The following is a 20422-nucleotide window of genomic DNA, read 5'->3' as shown; positions in this document are numbered from 1 at the left end:
ATCAAATAATCAAATTGCTTGAATAAAATGTCAATTTGCTCAATATATTTTCAAGAAATCTATTAACAGCAACGATTTTGTTCCCATCATTGAGTTTTACATTTATTCAAGTTATGCACTGTCTTACCTCTTCCTCTAAGAGGTTACTAGTCATTTTTTGTCATTCTAGGACCCGAACGAATTACAGAGTGAAAACATAAACTACTTTTTGTGTAGATTAAATATAATTTTTAGGTGAAATGCAGTGAAAAGTGAAACACAGTGGCAGCCATTCTTTATTTACGTAAATAAGGAATATTTCTTGGGCGATAAAATATCTTTAAAAATATTGCCTGGACAAAAAATAAGATAAATGCATACATTATTTTAACATAATGTCGTGTTTTTCTCAATTCAAGATGCATATTTCTTTTATCAGTGAATGTATTGCACCCATTATCCGTTTATATCTATAAAATGTAGGTAATGTTATACCTCTCAGATTGTATTGGACTTTTAGTATGTCATTCTAGGACCTCTCTAAAATACACAGAGAAAAATATTTCTATTGCTGTTAGAAGTAGCTTAAAGTAGTTATGAATTAGGGATATAAAAAGAAAAGCGAAGTGTTGTGGCGGCCATATAGGATTTATGCAAATGAGGAATATTTCTGTGATGACAAAATATTTCCATCAACATTTAATCAACCTAAAACAGGACAAATAAGCCAAAAACCTGTATATATCATGTTTAGCCAAATATTTTTAGTAGAAACATTCTATCAGCTTGTAACGATAATCTTCTTAAATTTATGTAAATTAGGCATTGTTTACATTTGTAGATTGTACTAGGCTTTTAGTATGTCATTGTGGGACTTCTCTGAAATACAGAGTGAATAAATTATTCTATTGCTGTCAGAAGTAGCTTATAAATAGTTATTAATAGGGAAAAATACAAAGAAAAGTGAAGGTTGTGGCGGCCATATTGGATTTATGCAAATGAGGAATACTTCTATGATGACAAAATATTGCCATCAACATTACTTAACTAAAAACAAGGCAAATAAGCGAAAAACCTGCATAACATATCATGTTAAGCCAAATATTTTTAGCAGAAACATTCTATTAGCGCCCAAGTTTGTGACCATAATCTTTTTACATCTATGCAAATTAGGCACTGTTCACAATTCTAGACTGTGCTAGGCTTTTAGTATGTTATTCTAAGACTTCTATAAAATACAAAGTGAAATAAGTTATTCTATTGCTGTCAGTAGTAGCTTAAAAAATAGTTATTAATTAGAGAAAAACGAAAAGTGAAGTGTTGTGGCGGCCATATTGGATTTATGCAAATGAGAAATATTTCTATGACGACAAAATATTTCAATCAACATTACCTAGACCAAAAACGAGGCAAATAAGCCAAAAAACCTGTATCAAATTCATGTTTAGCCACATATATTAAGTAGAAACCATCTATCAGTGAAAATTTTGTACCCATGAGCCCCCTTTACATATATGCAAATTAGGCACTGTTGCACCCCTTAGATTTTATTATACTTTTAGTATGTTATTTCTAGGACCTTTCCAAAATGCATGGTGAAGAAATAATTTCTGTTGCAATTAGTCCTAGGTTGACCCCTTTTTTGGCTTAGATTGACTGGACTATTATGAAAATGAAGTCAAGCAGGGCGTTCGTGCTGCTGGTTTGCTTGTCATCGCTAGGATTTCCTAGTCTTGCACAGCGTACGCACTTCGGTCCAGACGGGGCTGATAAGACGACTCGCACGTCTGAGGGAGAGGCAGGAGTGGAGGAGCCGACGTGTACCGTGGAGTGCCGACTTCCCTCGCCGACGGAACGTTTGAGCGTACCTCTATATGGCGGGCCTGAAGGACCGACGGGCGAGAAAGGAGAAAGTGGCGATACCGGTCAGAAAGGTGAACCCGGCCTGCAAGGGGATATAGGGGCAAGGGGACCGAAGGGTATGACAGGCTCAACCGGACGAAAGGGTGAGCCAGGCAGTGATTTTACCCCGAGAAAAGTGGCGTTCTCGGTCGCTCGTTCAACCACCTTCGGTCCGTTCGAAAACTACCGGACTGTGCCGTTCGAGCATTCTTTCACTAATATCGGCGGAAATTTCAATTTGGCAAGCGGTGAGTTCACATGTCCTGTGAGTGGTCACTACTATATCAATGTCAATATTCACAAGCGGGGAGACAGTATTGGGCCATTTGTTATCTTGAGGCAAAATGGACAGACTTTGATACATGTCGATGAGTGCTGCGAAGGCGACGGTTACGACACTGCTTCAAACACTATAATCATTCATTTGAATGTCGGGGATAAACTCCGCTTAGATCTCTACAACGGCCGCGCCTTTTCGGCTACCAATGGAAGACAACCGACATTCAACGGGTTCCTTTTGTACAAAGACTGATCCACATCGTGCATCGCGTATGTAAAGAAGAAACGTTCTGGAAAGAAACAATATTTGCGGCAATAACTATATACTGTATTAACTTTAAACGTGGCCGTGAAAGCTGGTCCGTTAACATAATTCTTAGAATTTCTATTGTCGACAACACTCATACTGAATATAAACTACATATAGGTAGTCATTCTGAATTTTTGAAATCTTGACGGAAACGAACACTCGTTCGAGTACGGTGAAGCATAGCTGGGTTTGATTGCTGAATATCCTTCTTAATAGCTAGGTATCTAATAGCCAGGTTAGCCATATGAATAGCTTTCTTTTAGCTCTTCTTAGCTATTCAAACTATTATGTATTTCCACAGGAAGTTATTAGTTGCTATATAACAGCTAACTTTTGTTTACTTCTGAGAAGGGCCGGCTTCTCAGCAGCTAATCAAGTTATTAGCCATTTTAGCCGTTTTAGCTGGCTTTTCGCTGGCCAGCAGCTAACCAGTTGACATGTCTGAGAAGGTCTAGCAACTAGTTACACAGGAAGGTCAGGGACCGAGTGACTTTTCATTTATGTGTACATAGAAAACGTGTAATAAAAGATGGTGATTAAATATTGTAGAACCAAAAAGGTACTATCAAGATTACTCTTCCCCTCGTTGGGAGAGTAACCGTGGTTGTATCTAGTTCTGCAGGGAAATTGTTTTCTCTCTGACAGGTCAACTTTCTACTAACGTTACCATAACACTTACATTGATCTGTATTGAGTGATAGTTTTCACTCGACTGTGATATGACGGAACAGCTTATAGCCAGCTAATAGCTAGCTAAGAGTAGCTAATGGCGGCTAAAACGGCTTATAATAACTTGAATAGCTGACCCACCGAGGTATTTAGCGCTGCAGAAAAGAATAAGCTGAATAGCTGCTAAATAACTCAATAATGTAATTTTCACAAAATACCGGGAAATACATCGTGCGGCGGAGATATCATCCAAGATGCGTAGCGTCGGGGACAATACCGAAGCGTACGATGTATACTCGGACATAAATCCAGGTATTTTGTGAATAACCTTATTATTATACACCTATTTAGCCCAATAGTACAGGGAAGCACAGATACGAAATTTCAGCCCGCGCAGCACACTGCACGTGGTCAGCAGCATTATTTCACACACAGTCATAGGTTTTGGATTGACCACTATATTAAAGGGACATCAGCTGTAACTTGTGGCAAGTTTTTCAGTATTCTGCTTCTGTATATCAACTACCGTGTCTGACCCTAATCCGTTTGTCATGCTGAAATTTCAAGTATTCTTTTTGTCAGCACAGCTTGTATGTGTGTAGTGATCATTGTTTGTTGTTTACAACTGAATTCTAGTCCGGACTTGAATACAATATTCAACAATAACACTGGAGATTATACTCATATAGGTTGTGTTGATATGCTATGGGAGCCTTCAGTAATTACAGGCGGGGATGGGCCAGGGAATGGGAGAAGGGTCACTTTATAGAAAACAGTTCAAGGGGGAGGGTCACTTTTTATAAACCTATCTTGGGGGGGGGGGTCACTTTTGACAGAAGCTGATTTTATAGCCAAAACTTTGATTGTCCATGTAATATTTTGCCTGAAAAGGAAATCACCAACAAAATACGTACACATTATAGACCGCCATGCATAGTGAATTGACATTTCGGTGATGATGAAGTCGGACATTCTGTTCGTACAAAGGCAATATCTTGGGTTGTAAATGAAAGTTTACGATTGGCACCCTGTGTTCAAGATTCATACAATGTAACGCTATACCATGCACTGGTCCATGTACAAGTCTTGTTCAGACAACTTGGTATGAAAATCACTGCAGTTCACTCTAAGTTCACATGAACTTGGCCAGTCAATTTTGAAAAGAAGATTTGATGTCTGTCTTGTCTCCAGTGATGTATCTCTTTTACCGTATATTTTTGTCTTGTGCTGGTCAAAAAGCGAGCACAGTGCAGTCTTCCAATTTTTCCGATTTGCACGCTACTGAGTGCATTACTTCAATTGCGCTAGGTCATTGTGTACACTATTACTCTTAAGGGAGCCTTCAGTAATTACAAGGGGTGGGCCGGGGGAATTTCGCGCACACCTGTACCGTAAAATGTGACCCTCCCCCTATCCTCCTGTCTAAAATGTGATCCTCCCCCTTGTCCCACATTCTAAAACTTGACACCCCCCCCCCCCTTGCCACTGCGTTATTCTCCCCAGGAATAACTAAAACAGTATCAGCTAATTTACATAACAATTGATTCAATTGTTATGTTAGGGACAAATTACAGAGGGGAGGGCTGGTGCTTTTGAAAGGCCGGTCGCAATTTATCACGCAAGGATTTTTAAAGAGATATTTTATTTCATACATTTTAGGGAGGGTCACCATATTTTGTGCAGCTATAAGAAGACAAGATGTGGCTGATTTAGTGCTTCATCCAATACATGGAGTCTATCAGGCAAATTATTGACAATTTACCCCCACTAAACATGTTATATCTGTATATTATACATGTTTGATAATGTATTTAAATGTACTTTGCTTGAATAGGGAAGTAAAATGTGCATTTGTGTACAAGAAATTGATTTCTGAATTTCATCTAAAAAGTTGGTTCACTATCCATGGTGTCTATGATGAAATTATGAATAGTTTTTTCCAATACAAAAATAGGTATATCTTTTCATTTGTGTACTCTTGATTATTGATATTAATGTTCTCGATTAGACTAGAGTGGTTACAAGTCTATGGTTGTGTAATAAATTAGATTTTGGAATTTCACTGAAATGTCGATTCACTATGCATAGGGTCTATGATGAAACTATCAATAATTTTTTTTCAGTACAAAATTAGATAAATCTGTGCATTTATGTATGCTTGATTATTCACATTATTGTTCTTGATTAGACTAGAGTGGTTAAAAGTCCATGGTTGTGCAAGAAATTTGATTTTGGAATTTCACCAAAATGTCGATTCACTATGCACGGGGGTCTATGATGAAACTATATATAATTTTTTTTCGGTACAAAATTAGATAAATCTGTGCATTTATGTATGCTTGATTATTTAGATTATTGTTCTTGATTAGACTAGAGTGGTTACAAGTCTATGGTTGTGTAAGAAACTTGATTTTGGAATTTCACCAAAATGTCAATTCACTATGCATGGCGTTCTATAAGTGTGTACGTTTTTTGTTGGTGATTTCCTATTCAGGAAATATCACACGGACAATCAAAGTTTTGGCCATAAAATAAGCTTCTGTCAAAAGTGACCCTCCCTCCAAGATAGGTTTATAAAAAGTGACCCTCCCCCTTGAACTGTTTTCTAAAAAGTGACCCTCCCCCCCATTCCCCCGGCCCACCCCCCTTGTAATTACTGAAGGCTCCCTAAAATTTGAAAGACTGACCTGGATTTGAAAGAATTTGAGTAATTTGTTGAAGTTTGGATCGTTCCGATCGTCTATTTTTTCAGTGTTATTGCATCTATACTCATATACTTTCATGGCACTTGTATAACCATGTAGATTGACTCATACTCGTATTAAACACACATATATAGCATTATATCGTGAATTGTTGCGTCGATTAGGCTGTGGACAAGTCAGAAACTCTTTTGTCATTCTTTAAGCATACATATTCGTTCACTCGCAAGATTCGACGGCAAGCCCTACAGGCCCAAATTCAAGTAAGAAAACTGTCGCTTTAAATTTTGACTGAGACAGATCGGATTTCTCGTGTTTTGCTCGTCAAATCTTATCCACTTGAATCAAGTGTTTACATTTTAGAATATTGGTTAGCATGAAGTAGCCATATATCTTGAGGTTCTGCTCGTATCAATGATAATAATATTCATATTTAGAGAAACGGTTCGGAGGATCGAAGTCGGCGTATTCCCGACTGGCACATCTGCATCTGAGGAGTGTTAAAATCCATCAAACAATAGAGTTTAACAAACCTGCAAAATGAGTGGTACTATAGTCCAGGAAAGTAAATTGAGTATCCAGTTTGAGAAAAACACTGCTCCAAACCGAATCGCGTTTGATACTACGCCCCCGACAACCGTCAACTCTCTCTCTCTCTCTCTCTCTCTCTCTCTCTCTCTCTCTCTCTCTCTCCATAAAATATACAAACTGAGTAGTAATGAACTCTTGAGGAGACAAATCTGGCAACACTCGCTGATAAATTTCACGATCTAATAATTGACCCTGCTCGCGACCAGGCTGAGTAATGCCACAAATACTAGGAAGGGACTGGAGAAATTCAGAGGGATTTTAATTTTCAGGGGGGGGGTAGTAAAGGGGGAGTTGAAGGGTTTGCACTGCGTATACGGGGGATCTGAAAGTATTTTTTATTCCATTTACTTTCACATTTTCTGATTCCCCAGTTTGGTGGTATATTCATTAACAAATAAAACATTTTATCTCATCCAACGGTTAAAATATCAGTTATAATGAAATAAATACTGGAATCTTTGTACAGCGTTTCAAGACTTTCCTTTCGAAACATGTTGAAAATAGTATGAATACCGTTCATTAATACATCTCCTGCCCTACTACTGTCTTCGGGCAGTGTCACTGTCACTGCATACCGGAAGTGACGGTGACAGAGACATCTCTGAAGTACATGTACTTGAAGAAGAGTTCTGGTCATATGACGCTCATGACAGTGAAACACAACTTTAGACAAAATCAGGCCGGAGAGCAACAGCATGGAAAGCCGGGAAACTTCAAAGTTATCAAAAAACAATGGCAAAAAGGGACAATATGTGTAACGATTATTACGAAATAATGTTGACTATTGTTCACAAAAGAGCGTACATCTCCTTGATTGCAATGGTACAATTTACTTCTACGCCTATATGACTACATGTAGTTTTCATTTTGCAATGAATACATCGTCGTATACAGTGTAACCAAGATGTGAATGATCAGTAGATGTGTTAAACCTGATATTTGTTTTCTCAACATTTCATTGTGTGTCGACACGATTTTTTGTAAAATCACGTTGAAACCATGTTAACAACGACTTAGTATGAATATGTATCAGTGTACTCGTACCTGATATATCGACATTCTGATCTGTAGCTGGATTGACATGCAACTGCTGGGAGTGTACATAACACATATGTCGATCGTCTTGGTAAGCTGAATACTGAATATTTCAATTTGATAAGGTATAAAAGGGAGATTTTTAGTTGATACAAGGAGAAAATGACTGAAAAATCTCAAAATCTCGGTGTAATCCTGCTAGCTTAAATATCTGTACGATCGGAAAAAATTGAAATTATTGCTATACTTTTGAATTATCGCTGTACTTCTGAATTAGGGAGTTTTAAATTCCTGTATATAAGAATAATAAGAAATAGAAATTATAGAAAACAGATGTAGTCACCGTGCTTGATTTCCTACACACCTGCGATTAAGAGTCGCTGTCTTTCAAGAAAATCACTTAAAATGGATACCAAACGCGTGAACCAACTTGAATGATCCATCCGGATTTGTGAGATAAGTGAGTGAAAGATGGAAAGGTATTCCTGTATCGAACCCTCTTAAGGAGAAAGAATGAATTTTCGATCTTTTTTCCTTTTCTGCCAAAAAGTAGCCGGAATAGACAGACATGCTGATGGAAAGATAATCCACTTTGTCAATCCCTCAAGAGGAGAAAGAACCTTCACCGCCTGTCCAATGTAGTATGTAAACATATATCACATTGGACACGCGGTGAATGGCTGTGATTAAAACACTGAGCAGAGAATGGTAATACATGCGAATTAGGGTCAGATGATAGCGCCCTACGTGTTAAGTGAAATATTGAATATCCAAATTTCTTGTTTAAGTACAGAATGCGTGTTCATTTGAATTGTTCATTTTCTTCACCGGTATTACACAGCATGCCCATTCAACTGCGCCATATATTCTGATTGGCTGGTACCACCATCACAGGAGTTTTACCAATATCTCATAATTTCGCTACTTTTGGAAACCTCTTTCAAAAAGGGGCCAAAACATTTCATCAACACGGTAGAAAGGTAAACAAAACGATTATTAGCCTAATTTCTATTTTTATTTGAATGAATAAATTGGAATATTGACTGGCTCCAATGTACCACGGATTATACTCTTACCAAATCATGGGTCACCATGCAAAGTTTCAAGTTGGTACTAGAGGAACAAATTACCTAACACCGTATATACCTACATTTAAAATTCAAAATGCTCGCCATCCCTGTGTCAACTCTTCGGGGAAAAATCAACTTTTAAATTTCCAAAAGCAAAGACGGTGAAAGTTTTTCTTACTCTAACAGCTCGTGAAATGAGCCCCAAGAAGTAGTATACCAGAAACGATTTGTAAATTGAGAGTTAAAATATCTTACCCTGAAGCGCATTTTACTTAATGTTTAGAAATGAAAAAATGAAAGATATGCCGAAGAATACATTTTGTCTTTTCCTCACAACTCGGGATGTGAAAGTCTTTCTAGATGAAGGAAACCGTTACCATATTGCGACTGACGTTAAGTGACGTCGACGTCAGTGTAGGGCATTCAGGGTAGATCACGTTACTGTTGTCGTGGGATCGTTGCGTGATTAATAATTTAACCAGATGTTCATAACATCTTCAGCTGTCACTTTTGATACGTTTCCCAGTGTTCTGGTCCTGTTTGTATAGTTTTTACTCTATTCTTAGAAAAATGTCGAAGTGCCAAGACACCAATCTGTCAACAGAGGCTGTATGTGAGACAAATGTGATGCTATTGTCGATAAGAATTAATTATAGGCCTGATTGTGCGATGCGTTGCATCTTCAATGCAATCCGTTGCGTTTCAACGGTCCGTCTTAGCATATTTTGGGGATAGAAGACTAGCGTGAACTTGTTTTCTAGCAAAAAATAAAAATAAAAATAAAAAAAATTATGAAAATTCCGTGTACCGGTAGAGTTTCCTCGGGGAAGTTTTCAACTTCTGTCTTCAATAGTCCGCGAATCTAGTATCTGTTCCCGAGGCACGAGGGCTATACTTTGCATGACAAAGATCTTCATGATATAAGTCCTAAATTTGTCAAGCGTGGTAGAAGTTTACTTATTGAGAGGCATATGATAAAACTGTTGAATGTCATCGAAATTATAGGTATTGCTTAGTTTATTGTCTCATTAGTGATTACGAGATGTAACAACTTTTAAAATGTAGTATTACTTACCGACAAAATGAGCAATTGCTTGAAACACCTTGCACTTGTATTTTTTATAATCGATGATAGTCTGGCTAGAAGGCTCGGTGACATGTCATGAACGTGACTGACGAATGAAAATAAAGAGTTTTGGTAGATCCGCTGAACTTGAAAAATTGCGTCTCGGTTTCGTTGAGTCAAGAATTCTGCACGTTTTACATTTTTTAAATTTATCCATGCACGAAATACATTCTTTACATTTAACACATTTATTACATGAAAGGTCTGCACGAAATACATTCTTTACATTTAATACATTTTTCACATTTTTTAAATTTATTACATGAAAGGTCTGCACGAAATACATTCTTTACATTTAATACATTTTTTCAACAAATGTCCGTACGAAATACACCTAATTCTCGGGCCTTTCTCGGGAGTTATCGGACATCATCGGGAGTTTGGGCCAGTCTTGCACGAAATGCATTTTTTACATTTATATATTCTTTACATTTTTTACATTTAGTACATTAAAATGCATTTTTACATTAAATACATTTTTTACATTTATAACATGAAAGGTCTGCACGAAATACATTCTAAGGTCGGGTCAGGTCTAGCTGTGCTTGCAGGAAATACATTCTTTACATTTAATACATTCTTTACATTTAAATGTCGGTGATAAACTCCGTATAGATCTCTACAGCGGCCGCGCCTTCTAAGCTACCAATGGAAGACAACCGTCATTTAACGGATTCCTTTTGTACAAAGACTAATTCAGATAGAGCACCCCGTCTGTAGGGAAAGGATCTCATTTTGAACATGGGACTATACAGGCGATTATAAAAAAGTATACTAATTTAACCATGGATATCTATCTCCAATTAAAAGCTGGTTCTGATGGTAGATTGTACCTAGTAGACAGTCTCTTTTCTACTGTGCATGGTTCTAGGACTGAATATAGACAACACACGTAGGATCGTCTTCAAAATATTATCAATAATGTAGATTTCTTGTGCACCTATACTGGCACATTCAACCAATATCGCAGAAGAGAACAGGCACACAGCAGTCCCGTATGACTTCGTTCACAAACCGAAGCCCTAAATCATGATAGGTTCCGGTTCGTATTCCTACCAACGACAAAAATCTGTTCATTGTTTCTCTACCCTTGGACTAGAAAAACGTGTTTTGATGACAGTGATTTTTTAAAGAAAGTGCCAGTCCCTAGGAGAGTTTATCAAGTTAATCAATTTGCCTCGAGATTGAGCCGCTAAATCAAACGACATGTGCTGAAATTTGTCTCGGATAGTGTAATGTAATTCTTACAATTTGCGCGTCATTTCTGTAATTTAATGAAATGTAATCCATGAAAAACGATTTGATGGCTGTGTTGTATGTATCCAGTGACATGTCTCTTGATTGTCAAAAGTGCAAAACTTTCAATTTACAGTATTCTGTGCTACTTACTGCATAAATTTCTTCCATTTCGCTATTCATGTAGTAAACCCTGATCGCATTTGAAATTTGACGAGACTTGAACTTGACAGAACTTTACTGTAATGTGTGGGGCCGGAGGAGTCTTTCCGATTGTACATTTTTTCAGTGATATTGATCTGTACTTGAACACTTTCATAGAATGTGCACCTGTCGATTAAAGCTCGTTCGTATTAAAGATACATACGGCATTCGCTATCATGTGTCCTTTCCTTGTGTACAAGTTCGTAACATTATGTCAATCTTCCGTCATACATATCGACTACTTTCGAGATTGCTCGACAAGCCCGACGAAATTGTACTTTAGCACTGTTTGTATTTCCGCATACTGTTTGTACTTCATTGTGCGGAAATTTTTATAATGCGTTGTTCCAAAATCCTCGCTGGTGTGGTCTTCTCGCCGGGCTCTGCGGTCACGACAGCGCCAATTAGAGGCCAGGAAAAAATGTCACTTTTCTGCATGGATGGACTGGAGTTTTCATGTTCTTGTGCAAAACGTGCGCGTTATCCTCAATTGAATCAAGCGTTTACTGTAGAATAGTGTTCAGCATCAATAGATTGTTGTCTCCAGGTTCTCTTCGCAAATAACAATCGCAGACATTGCACAGAGTGTTTCCGACGGACACATCTGAGAAGTGTTAAAATATCAAATCATCTAGTTTTAATACAATGGTGAACTGAGAGTGAAAAAAAGACAACGGTATAAGGTATTAGTCGAGGATAGCATAACAAGTCTGAGGAAATTGACTGACCTAAATTGACGCATGCAATATGCCCCCAACGACAAGAGTGAAATCTAAACTGTTTTTATCAGAAACTATCCAGCTACTCTTCCTCCCTCCCTCCCTCTTCCTCCCTCCCTCCAGTCCCTCTCTCTCTATCTCCTCTCTCTCTCTCTCTCTCTCTCTCTCTCTCTCTCTCTCTCTCTCTCTCTCTCTGATGCAGTCTGATGCATTAAGTACAGACACGGACTCTTGACGAACGCACATATTGAGGTGAAAGTACTCGCTGGACATGCAACCAAGTTACAAAATTTAATGAATGACCCTGATCACGAATAGACTTTGTGATAACATTGTGTACATACCTGGCATACGTATCATGTACTGTCAGTGCTGCGGACCAGATTAAACAACGTGATACCCAGCAGCAGATAATCCCCTATGGTACCCTTATGCAATATTGCACTCTCTCCCGCAGCTTAGTAAAATCAGAAACACTTTATTGTTCAAAGGACTTTGATTTTTTTAAAATAAAACTCCTGTACAGTAAAGTACATATCAAATCATTTCAATTTTGAGACGAAAAGCATAATTGAAATCAGACAAATGCGTAATATCAAATGATGATCAATTACATAACTGAAAAAACTAAGCAAAGTTGGGCACTATAAAAACAGCAAAAACTGCAAAATGGCTGTGACACTGAAGCTGAAGCGAGACGGAGATAACTGGGTAAAAGGCAAACAGGTAGCTATATCACAGCAACATGAGGAAAGATACCAATTAAATCTGAAAAAAGCACAATTTTGTCATTCGTTGACAGAAGGCAAGATGCGTGGTGCATGAAAAATCTCCATTGAATAGGAGAAAGTAAAACAAACTTCCGAAACAAGAAAAGAGCGACAGAAATTTGCAAAGACTTAGAACGAGAAGAAGAAGAAGAAGACGAAGTCGTGGATAACAAAAGCGCTGACGATCGCATCATTACACAAACATTGAGATAATATTCATTCAACATACTTACTCCAACATTTTTCAAACTTACTTTCACTGCCAACTACCCTTTTACTCGCAATAAGGCTCCCCTACAGCTGCAGCTGCATGCCAAGCATTGGCGAAACTTTCTACTGAAGTGTGATGGCAAATGCAGTGAAAATAGCAACAGTTACGCGCATTTTATTTGCTATGGATATATAAAAGAAACAAAAGGAACTTAAATGTAATCTCAACGGTAGCATTTACGTTAAACAGCGATATCAGGACTAGAGAATGACAATGCAGTGCATCATATCTATTTATTATATTGCACATCTGCCTTCATGAAATCTTAGACAATTGCGGGGGACTTCTGAGATGCAATGCATACATTAGAAATGGCACTCAACTCTGTGAAATGCAAGTTACTATTTAATTCTTTCTTATACGATGGAAAATCAAATTAAGCTGTTCATCCCTCAATTCCCTGTAAACTGATCCACACTCACCATTGATCATAGTGGGTGTAGGCCAAACCATGGTGGTGAAAGGGTTGATGATATACCTGCTGAATTCTCAAGTTTGAAACGTATTGCAGGACAAGAGTGCACCCGTTTGTCCTTGGCATGCTTGGTAAGGATCTAAAAACGTTTCACTCAATTCAACTTTTCCATCAAGCGAAGGTGTTAACTTCCACGTCTATTCAATTATCGTGACTTGCTTACTTATTTCTTGTGGTTTGTCTTCAATTCGGTCTTTATGTACAACAGTTTTGGTGTTGACATGGTATTATTGCCATTGGATTATCCATTGGTCGTGACTTTTTTATGCATTTGCCATTATTTTTGAAGTTTGTAAGAAAACATCATCGGTTTACTCTTAAAACCTTGTTGAAATAGTACCCGATGTTCCACGTGTCAACGCAGACAGTATGCCTTTGTTCAGTATGCTTGATTTCTGGAATTTTATTTGAAAATTATTGCATGTTTTAACTACCGTCTCCATTCGCTTCAAAAAACAACACCTGTGATGCGACGCGAAAAAAAATTGCATTTGTGATTTTTTTCTCTCATTGAATTTGCACGCCATGTTATGCAATGCGAAAGAACTAGAACCAATCAGTGCCCGGATTAACCACAGTTTACGCTACCCTTAAATCGTGAATAAACAGCATAATCCGTTCGCCCGTCTCTGCATATCGCTGTAATAATCTAAACTAAACTGAAGATGAAATGCACCTGGGGACATACATTCGGATTCTCAAACTTTTACAATAATTTCCTAATCTGCCATTTTTATGGGCTTTGTAGCTCTTGCAGTAAATAAAATTGCCACGTGACCGTCTTATTTTTGTGAAAATCGGAAACTCATTTTCCCCCAGAGTTCGCACAGGCTTGGCGGTCTATTTGAATTTTGAAAATTTGTAAATTTAAGGCAAAGTATATCTCTGGTGCCAATATTTACGAGATAACCCCTGTGTTCATTCTTGAGAGGGCGGGTGCAAGTTTTCTTGAGGAGAGTTTGAGCAAAAGTCCAGACTTACACTTTGGAGGCCCACGCTCCGTTACTTGTATAAGTGTGCTAAGAATTCCCTTGGTGGTTTTCTCTTATACGATGCATGCTAGCTAATTGTAACCTCTTTCCTGTTTACTCCAATTTGCTATGTTGATCTGCAATGTACCATACCACCCTAGAGGGCCCTGCGCATGCCAAACTGAAATACAATTAATAAGAGACCGATTTGTCTCTGTTTTCCTCTGTTCTCCCCAGGGGAACGAAAATTCGGTGCTTTGTTACAGAAACGTGACTTAAAAGACACAAACCATTGAAATATGACTATGTGTCTTGGCTATACCAGCTTTTCATGCTTGTCGGATTCAACAAATCGTAGTCGATCACCTTATCAACTGAGCAAAGGGCAAAGGTAACATGATATGTAAAACATACCGTCCTTCCATAGGTTACGATGCGTAAATTTACTCAGTGCCCCAAACTCAAATGTTCAAATCAAAATCCGTATGCTTTCACGGACAAAAATCGTATGTTCTGTGTGAAGAAGGAAACATGAGCGTTATCGTAGAAGAAAACTGTGATTCACAATTATAGGAGAGGGAATTTTTGAGAACAGAACCCTACATAGTGAGGCAAAGCAACACAGAACACTCTAGAACACCCGTGATACAGCATCCGGTACAGCATACACATTAAACAAATGATATCGTACATACCCCATTTGGAGTAGTGACAGAGTTAAAATGTCAAAATCGTAAACAATGTACGTTTTACTCATGCTTGCGTAAATCTGTCGCATCTTTGCAGTTTTTGTGATATGCCATGCGAACTTTGAGCTTGCATATGCACTGAGGTGTAGAGTATTAAAAACATTTTACCGTACATGTAGTCGAAGCAATACATGTTGGCAGTAGTGAAAATAATTTGAATCATCTTGCACGGGAAAAATTGTCAGTTCACCACACAATTCCAAATATCTAAATATTTTTTTCATGAATTACATCAACTTTGAGCTAAACTTTATTTTTTCGCCATGCAAAGAGCGTTACAACTTAAAATCACAATTCTCCATTTGTCAACGTGCTGCAGAAAAGATGGCCGCGGTGTGCTTGTAAGGTATTTTTTGAGCGTCAGAAACTTCCTCAAACAAAGTGTACATTCACTTCAAACTGATCGAAACGAAGAGAGGAGACGTTTAGCTAGTATTTAAAGAGCAATTATATGGCGCGAAGAGAATTTTGGCAAAAAAATCGAGAATTCAAGTTGGCATGTCTGGATTTCATGTTTGGTGTTTTCAAGTTTATTCGTCTATTTTGTGAAAACCATGTGCAAAACAATTAGAAAACGCATGGAAGTATGACAATTGGAATATGATCAATCAGAAATATAAAGGAAAGGTCAAAGTTACGGACGTTTTATGACAAAACGAAACGTTTTTAAAACGGTTGCAAGCACATTTGGTTTAGCATTCTTCACGACCTTGGGAAAATCACTGCGCTACTGTTTGGGTGCTTCCTCCGACGTTCGCAATGAAAGAATAAATAAAGTCCCCGTTCAGCGGGAAATTTATATTCGTCTATCACTGCCAATTCAACGTTGCTGTAATCGTACTCACTCGCCATGTCTGACGACGCCCCAGCTGTCGATCCTCCAGCCGCTCCAGCTCCTAAATCGCCGAAGAAGGCGAAAAAGCCACGAGCTCCGGCCGGACACCCGAAGACCATGGAGATGATCGTCGCCGCTATTGGCAACCTGAAAGAGCGTAACGGCTCGTCGCTGCAGGCCATCAAGAAGTACGTCGCTGGTAACTACAAGGTGGACATCGAGAAGATCACACCTTTCATCCGTCGTGCTTTGAAAGCTGGTGTCACCAAGGGTGATCTCGTCCAGACCAAGGGCAAAGGCGCTTCCGGTAGCTTCAAACTCAACCCTAAAGCCAAGGCCGAGAAACCAAAGAAGGCCAAGAAGGCAGCCAAACCAAAGACAGCGAAGCCCAAGAAGCCAAAGGCAAAGAAACCAGCCGCCAAACCCAAGAAGCAAAAAGCCAAGAAACCAAAAGCTGCCGCCAAGGCGAAGAAACCTAAAGCGAAGGCGGAGAAGAAGGCTAAGAAGGTGAAGAAAACCAAGGCGCCAAAGCCCAAGAAATCGCCAGCGAAGAAGGCTGCCAAACCAAAGAAGGCAGCAGCTAAACCAAAAAAGGCTGCTAAGAAGAAATAAGCAGTTTTATCTACTAGATCAAACCCCAACCAAAAACGGCCCTTTTCAGGGCCACCACATTATCCAAAAAGAGAGAGCCGTATACCTGTGTTTCATTGTTGTCGTGCGTTTTTTTTCATTTCTCAGTTGTTTCATGATGTTCTCATCCACGATGCCGTACCACAGTCGTGATCAGTCTATTCCGCTCGGCGTCTATGCCCCCATAGACGTGTACATATGCCTGAGAAAAACCCAGGCATATGTACACACGTCTATGGGAGCATAGACTCCGAGCGGAACAGGGAATAGACTGTGGCCGTACCATGTCACAAGACCGGATTGAAAAATCTGCTTACTGCCCGTCCCGCCAAATGTCCTTGTTTACCTAGGCTCGCTACCGCCATTCCACCTCTGAAATCTTGAAATGTTGCCATAGCAACTTTTGAATTAAGTTCGCGCTGAGCTAAGTGATAGATAGGTGAGAGGTCAAGACCTTTCGAAAGGTTACGTTCTTTTTAGCTCCATGCCATAACTGACTCTTTCTCCCGGGCCGCTGTGCCAACAGAAAATTATAGTGCATTAGGGTGAAAGAAGACGATAGGGGTTAAAAAATCAGCACTTGCAAAAAATCCAAATATGATTAGGGAACAGGCGATCCATAATTTCATTTTAATTTATTTAAACGTGGATTGCGGGCTTTCGCGGCAGCACTGCAGTTACTGGCTGACCCGGCCATCCTACACGATCATCTACCCAACAGCCTTTACCATTAACGCTACAGCTGCTAAAGGTCATTCCTTCAATGTACCTTTTTTACATTTGCATGTATATACCCACAGACTTCGAGCAACTCTTCACAATATTTATCTAAATTAATTAAGAGCACCAGTTGCACACCACAATAAATACACAGACAACAGCTATCGCAATAAATTGGCGCTTCCCCAGAAGCCATTGATTTTGGCGGGTAAAAATGTTGACCCACCATAATGAATCACTCGGCACATGACGGCATGAAACAATAAAAGTTCAGGTACTGACACCAACAACATCCTGGCGGTGGGGGAACACTGAGCTCTGGACTCGTAGCTATGACGACAACCCGGGCCCCAGCGTTTTTTTTGAAAACTAAATTCATATGAAACTGAGTGACCGTTACAGAGGAAACGAAACCTAAAGGTGACTCAACATCGCCAATTATTCAGTGAACCGTGACTTACTTGTCCACAGATTAATAGTGCAATGGGTGATAAATTAAGCCACTAATACCTTGCATATTGATGCCTTTAATAAGATACATGTTGGAGGCGCGATCGAAAACACCTCCATGCTGTGATTTCGTCAATACCCAGTTGAACAACGGTGTACGGTCACTTTCTGCTTCTCATGTATTCATACACCAGTGAACTGAAGACTCTTGCAGAGTCTCCAGAGACCATTACATTGCATCACAGGTAACAGATACTGAAGATGAGGACCAAATTCCACAACCTGAGAGTTCACAGTGGCCACAATAGCCAACTGTGGCTACAACTTCGTTCTTGTAAATCAGTGCTGATAGAAAATGATGTTTCACTTATCGTTCATGGCATCCATGTTGCCAAATTATTTGTTTTTCGAAGTTTTTAAAATGTGTAGTTTGACCTTTGAACTGTACAAACCAAAACCAAGAGGGATGTGAAAATACTATTAGTATAATGTGAGGGCGCTTCTGAATGGTGAAATATGAGTGCGTAAAACCAAACAAATGTAAACAAATAGTTTATGCATCGAAGTCGCCATTTTTTTACTTTCGTCGAGCTTGAACTCTGTGATATCTCCATCCGCAAATGCCTTCTGTTGCTCATATTAAGTTTCAGAGAAATTTCTTCTACGTCTTTCCCAGCAATCATGAATACAATATTTTGAAGCACGCTATTTCTATTACAAAATGCAACTGAAATTGAAACTACTAGTGTCATAGCAGAGTGTGGCTATACAGGTTTGACCATAGGGTCCTCAGTCTCCGATGATATTAATTATGATGATGATGATTAAATATTTAAAAATGGAGAAACATAAAAATATATTTGGACTCAGTAAATGCGTTGTTGTTGTTGTTATTATTATTGTTGTTGTTGTTGTTGTCGATAGTATTTGCAGAAAAGAACAAAGTATGCACTGCAAAATTCAATACAGCCTAATACTATCAGCCAAATACTATCAACAACAACAACAACAACAATATAACAACAACAAATTGACTGAGTCCAAATATATTTTTACTTTTCTCCGTTTTTAAATATTTAATCATCATCATCAATATCATCGGAGACTGAGGACCCTTTGGTTTGACCGTCATTTTCATATAATTGCTCAACTTCCATCTTATTTCACTCCGTACATGCCTATATTCCTACCTTGGAGACGAATTCAAACTATGGCAGAATTAAACCCATTATTAGCATGTGTGGTTTTTATATTGCAGTCATCGATAACAATGTCGTTTATTTTTCTAATTCCATGATACATACTCTGCATTCATTGTCATAAAATTATTGGGTCTTATTCTAGAAACATCGCTTGCTGCCTTTGTTGCTCGAAAAATTCGAGTTCCATGAATATTTTTGTCAAGCCTGAGTCAGAATATTTTCAAGTTTTGTCAATCTGTAGAGAACAGAAAACTTGATGAAAGGCGCCAAGTTATCATGTAAGACATATCATTTGATTTACGTATTACGTAAATCAAATGATGTCTTAGGGTCTATATGGAAATACGTGAGTGTAGTGCGGTAGTAACAGTTTACGTACAATCATGTTTGAAGGCTTACAGAAATCCGCTTCTCGAAAGACTTACAGGGAGGCAATCGTCGGAACTGTGCTCAAAGGTCGATGGGACACACACGACCGATGTAAACACGGTATGTGGAGGGTAAGTTTGCTATTGATGCCTAATGAAAGTTAAAACATGTTTTTTTAACAATGACTATCGTAAAATCTTTATGTTGCAGCTATGGTGACATGATGCATCTCTAAATAGTGCATGAAATACATTGTTTGTAAACAAGACAGTCGCACATACACAGTTCTGTTTTTGCCCGAATTTTCTTCAAGCACATTTTCAACCAGGCCATATTCCTACCAAATCAAGGATAATATCAATAGCCAGCGGCACCGTGGGAATTATGGCACTGGAGAAATATATTACCGAACATTTGCCGATATTTGAAAATTCAAAATGGCCGCTATCCCTATGTTTTAACTCGATTTGGGGAAAATAGCAAAACTAAGACGGCGAAAACATTACGTACTACTCAAAAAGCTCCAAGCTTAGATCCAAAAGTTGTAGACCCAGGTCTTCACATGAGTGGCTGTTTACATTGACTGTCTATATGGTTTTAGTCCTTTGTTCTCCTTTGAAAGATGTGCACAGTTAGTCAATTTGCTCAGAGATAAAGCTGATAAAAAACCTGCCCCTTTAAGTTTTGAGAGAACAGGTGTCTGTCTCCTAGGCGCATTCTACATGAAGTGTCGTGTGCAACATAAAACTCGGTTGACGCCATTCTGTCGATCACTGTTGGTCTTCAACCTTCACCATTTCCGCAAGACGCCTTGTTCTGTAGTATAAGTGTCTTTAACATTCCCCGATTCACGATATTACGAGTTTACTCATAATATCGTGAATCGGAGAATGTTAAGCCACTGATATACCTCTCTTCTCTGTATTTTTTGTAACATAGTGATTTTCGACCTTCCATAGGGGTTCCCTTTACTTCCAAGTGAGCGCTTCATCAGATATCTTTCACCGCTTTCTTTTGTTGGTGACACTTCCAAACAATGTACAGTCTACGGTAATATTTGTGCGAAACACGAATAATTCTTATCCTGAGAATATTTTTGATCAAACGAGATAAAAACTTTGAAGTTACACTTTCTCCTTCTGGACTATAAGCGACTCG

General features: G+C 38.7%; 2 protein-coding genes across 2 annotated transcripts; both read left to right on the top strand.

Moving 5' to 3' along the window:
- The first annotated feature begins 1651 nt into the window (after positions 1 to 1651).
- Positions 1652 to 2413, top strand: LOC139132117 (complement C1q-like protein 4). The gene has a single exon (XM_070698509.1). It carries the CDS (start codon positions 1652 to 1654, stop codon positions 2411 to 2413), a length of 762 nt encoding a protein of 253 aa, XP_070554610.1.
- Positions 2414 to 15861: 13448 nt separating this feature from the next.
- On the top strand, positions 15862 to 17511 carry LOC139131089 (histone H1-like). The gene has a single exon (XM_070697040.1). The coding sequence runs from the start codon at positions 15909 to 15911 to the stop codon at positions 16503 to 16505; it is 597 nt and encodes a 198-aa protein (XP_070553141.1). The 5' UTR covers positions 15862 to 15908; the 3' UTR covers positions 16506 to 17511.
- Positions 17512 to 20422: the final 2911 nt, after the last annotated feature.

The sequence above is a fragment of the Ptychodera flava genome, chromosome 4, assembly GCF_041260155.1.
Source record: "Ptychodera flava strain L36383 chromosome 4, AS_Pfla_20210202, whole genome shotgun sequence".
NCBI classification, from domain to species: Eukaryota; Metazoa; Hemichordata; class Enteropneusta; family Ptychoderidae; genus Ptychodera; species Ptychodera flava.
Note: the sequence above shows the minus strand (reverse complement) of the source record. Positions and strands in the feature narration are given on the sequence as shown.

Bases quoted from the DNA above. Each gene is read 5' to 3' on its own strand.
- LOC139132117 (XM_070698509.1), top strand. From the start codon at position 1,652: ATGAAGTCAAGCAGGGCGTTCGTGCTGCTGGTTTGCTTGTCATCGCTA.
- LOC139131089 (XM_070697040.1), top strand. From the start codon at position 15,909: ATGTCTGACGACGCCCCAGCTGTCGATCCTCCAGCCGCTCCAGCTCCT.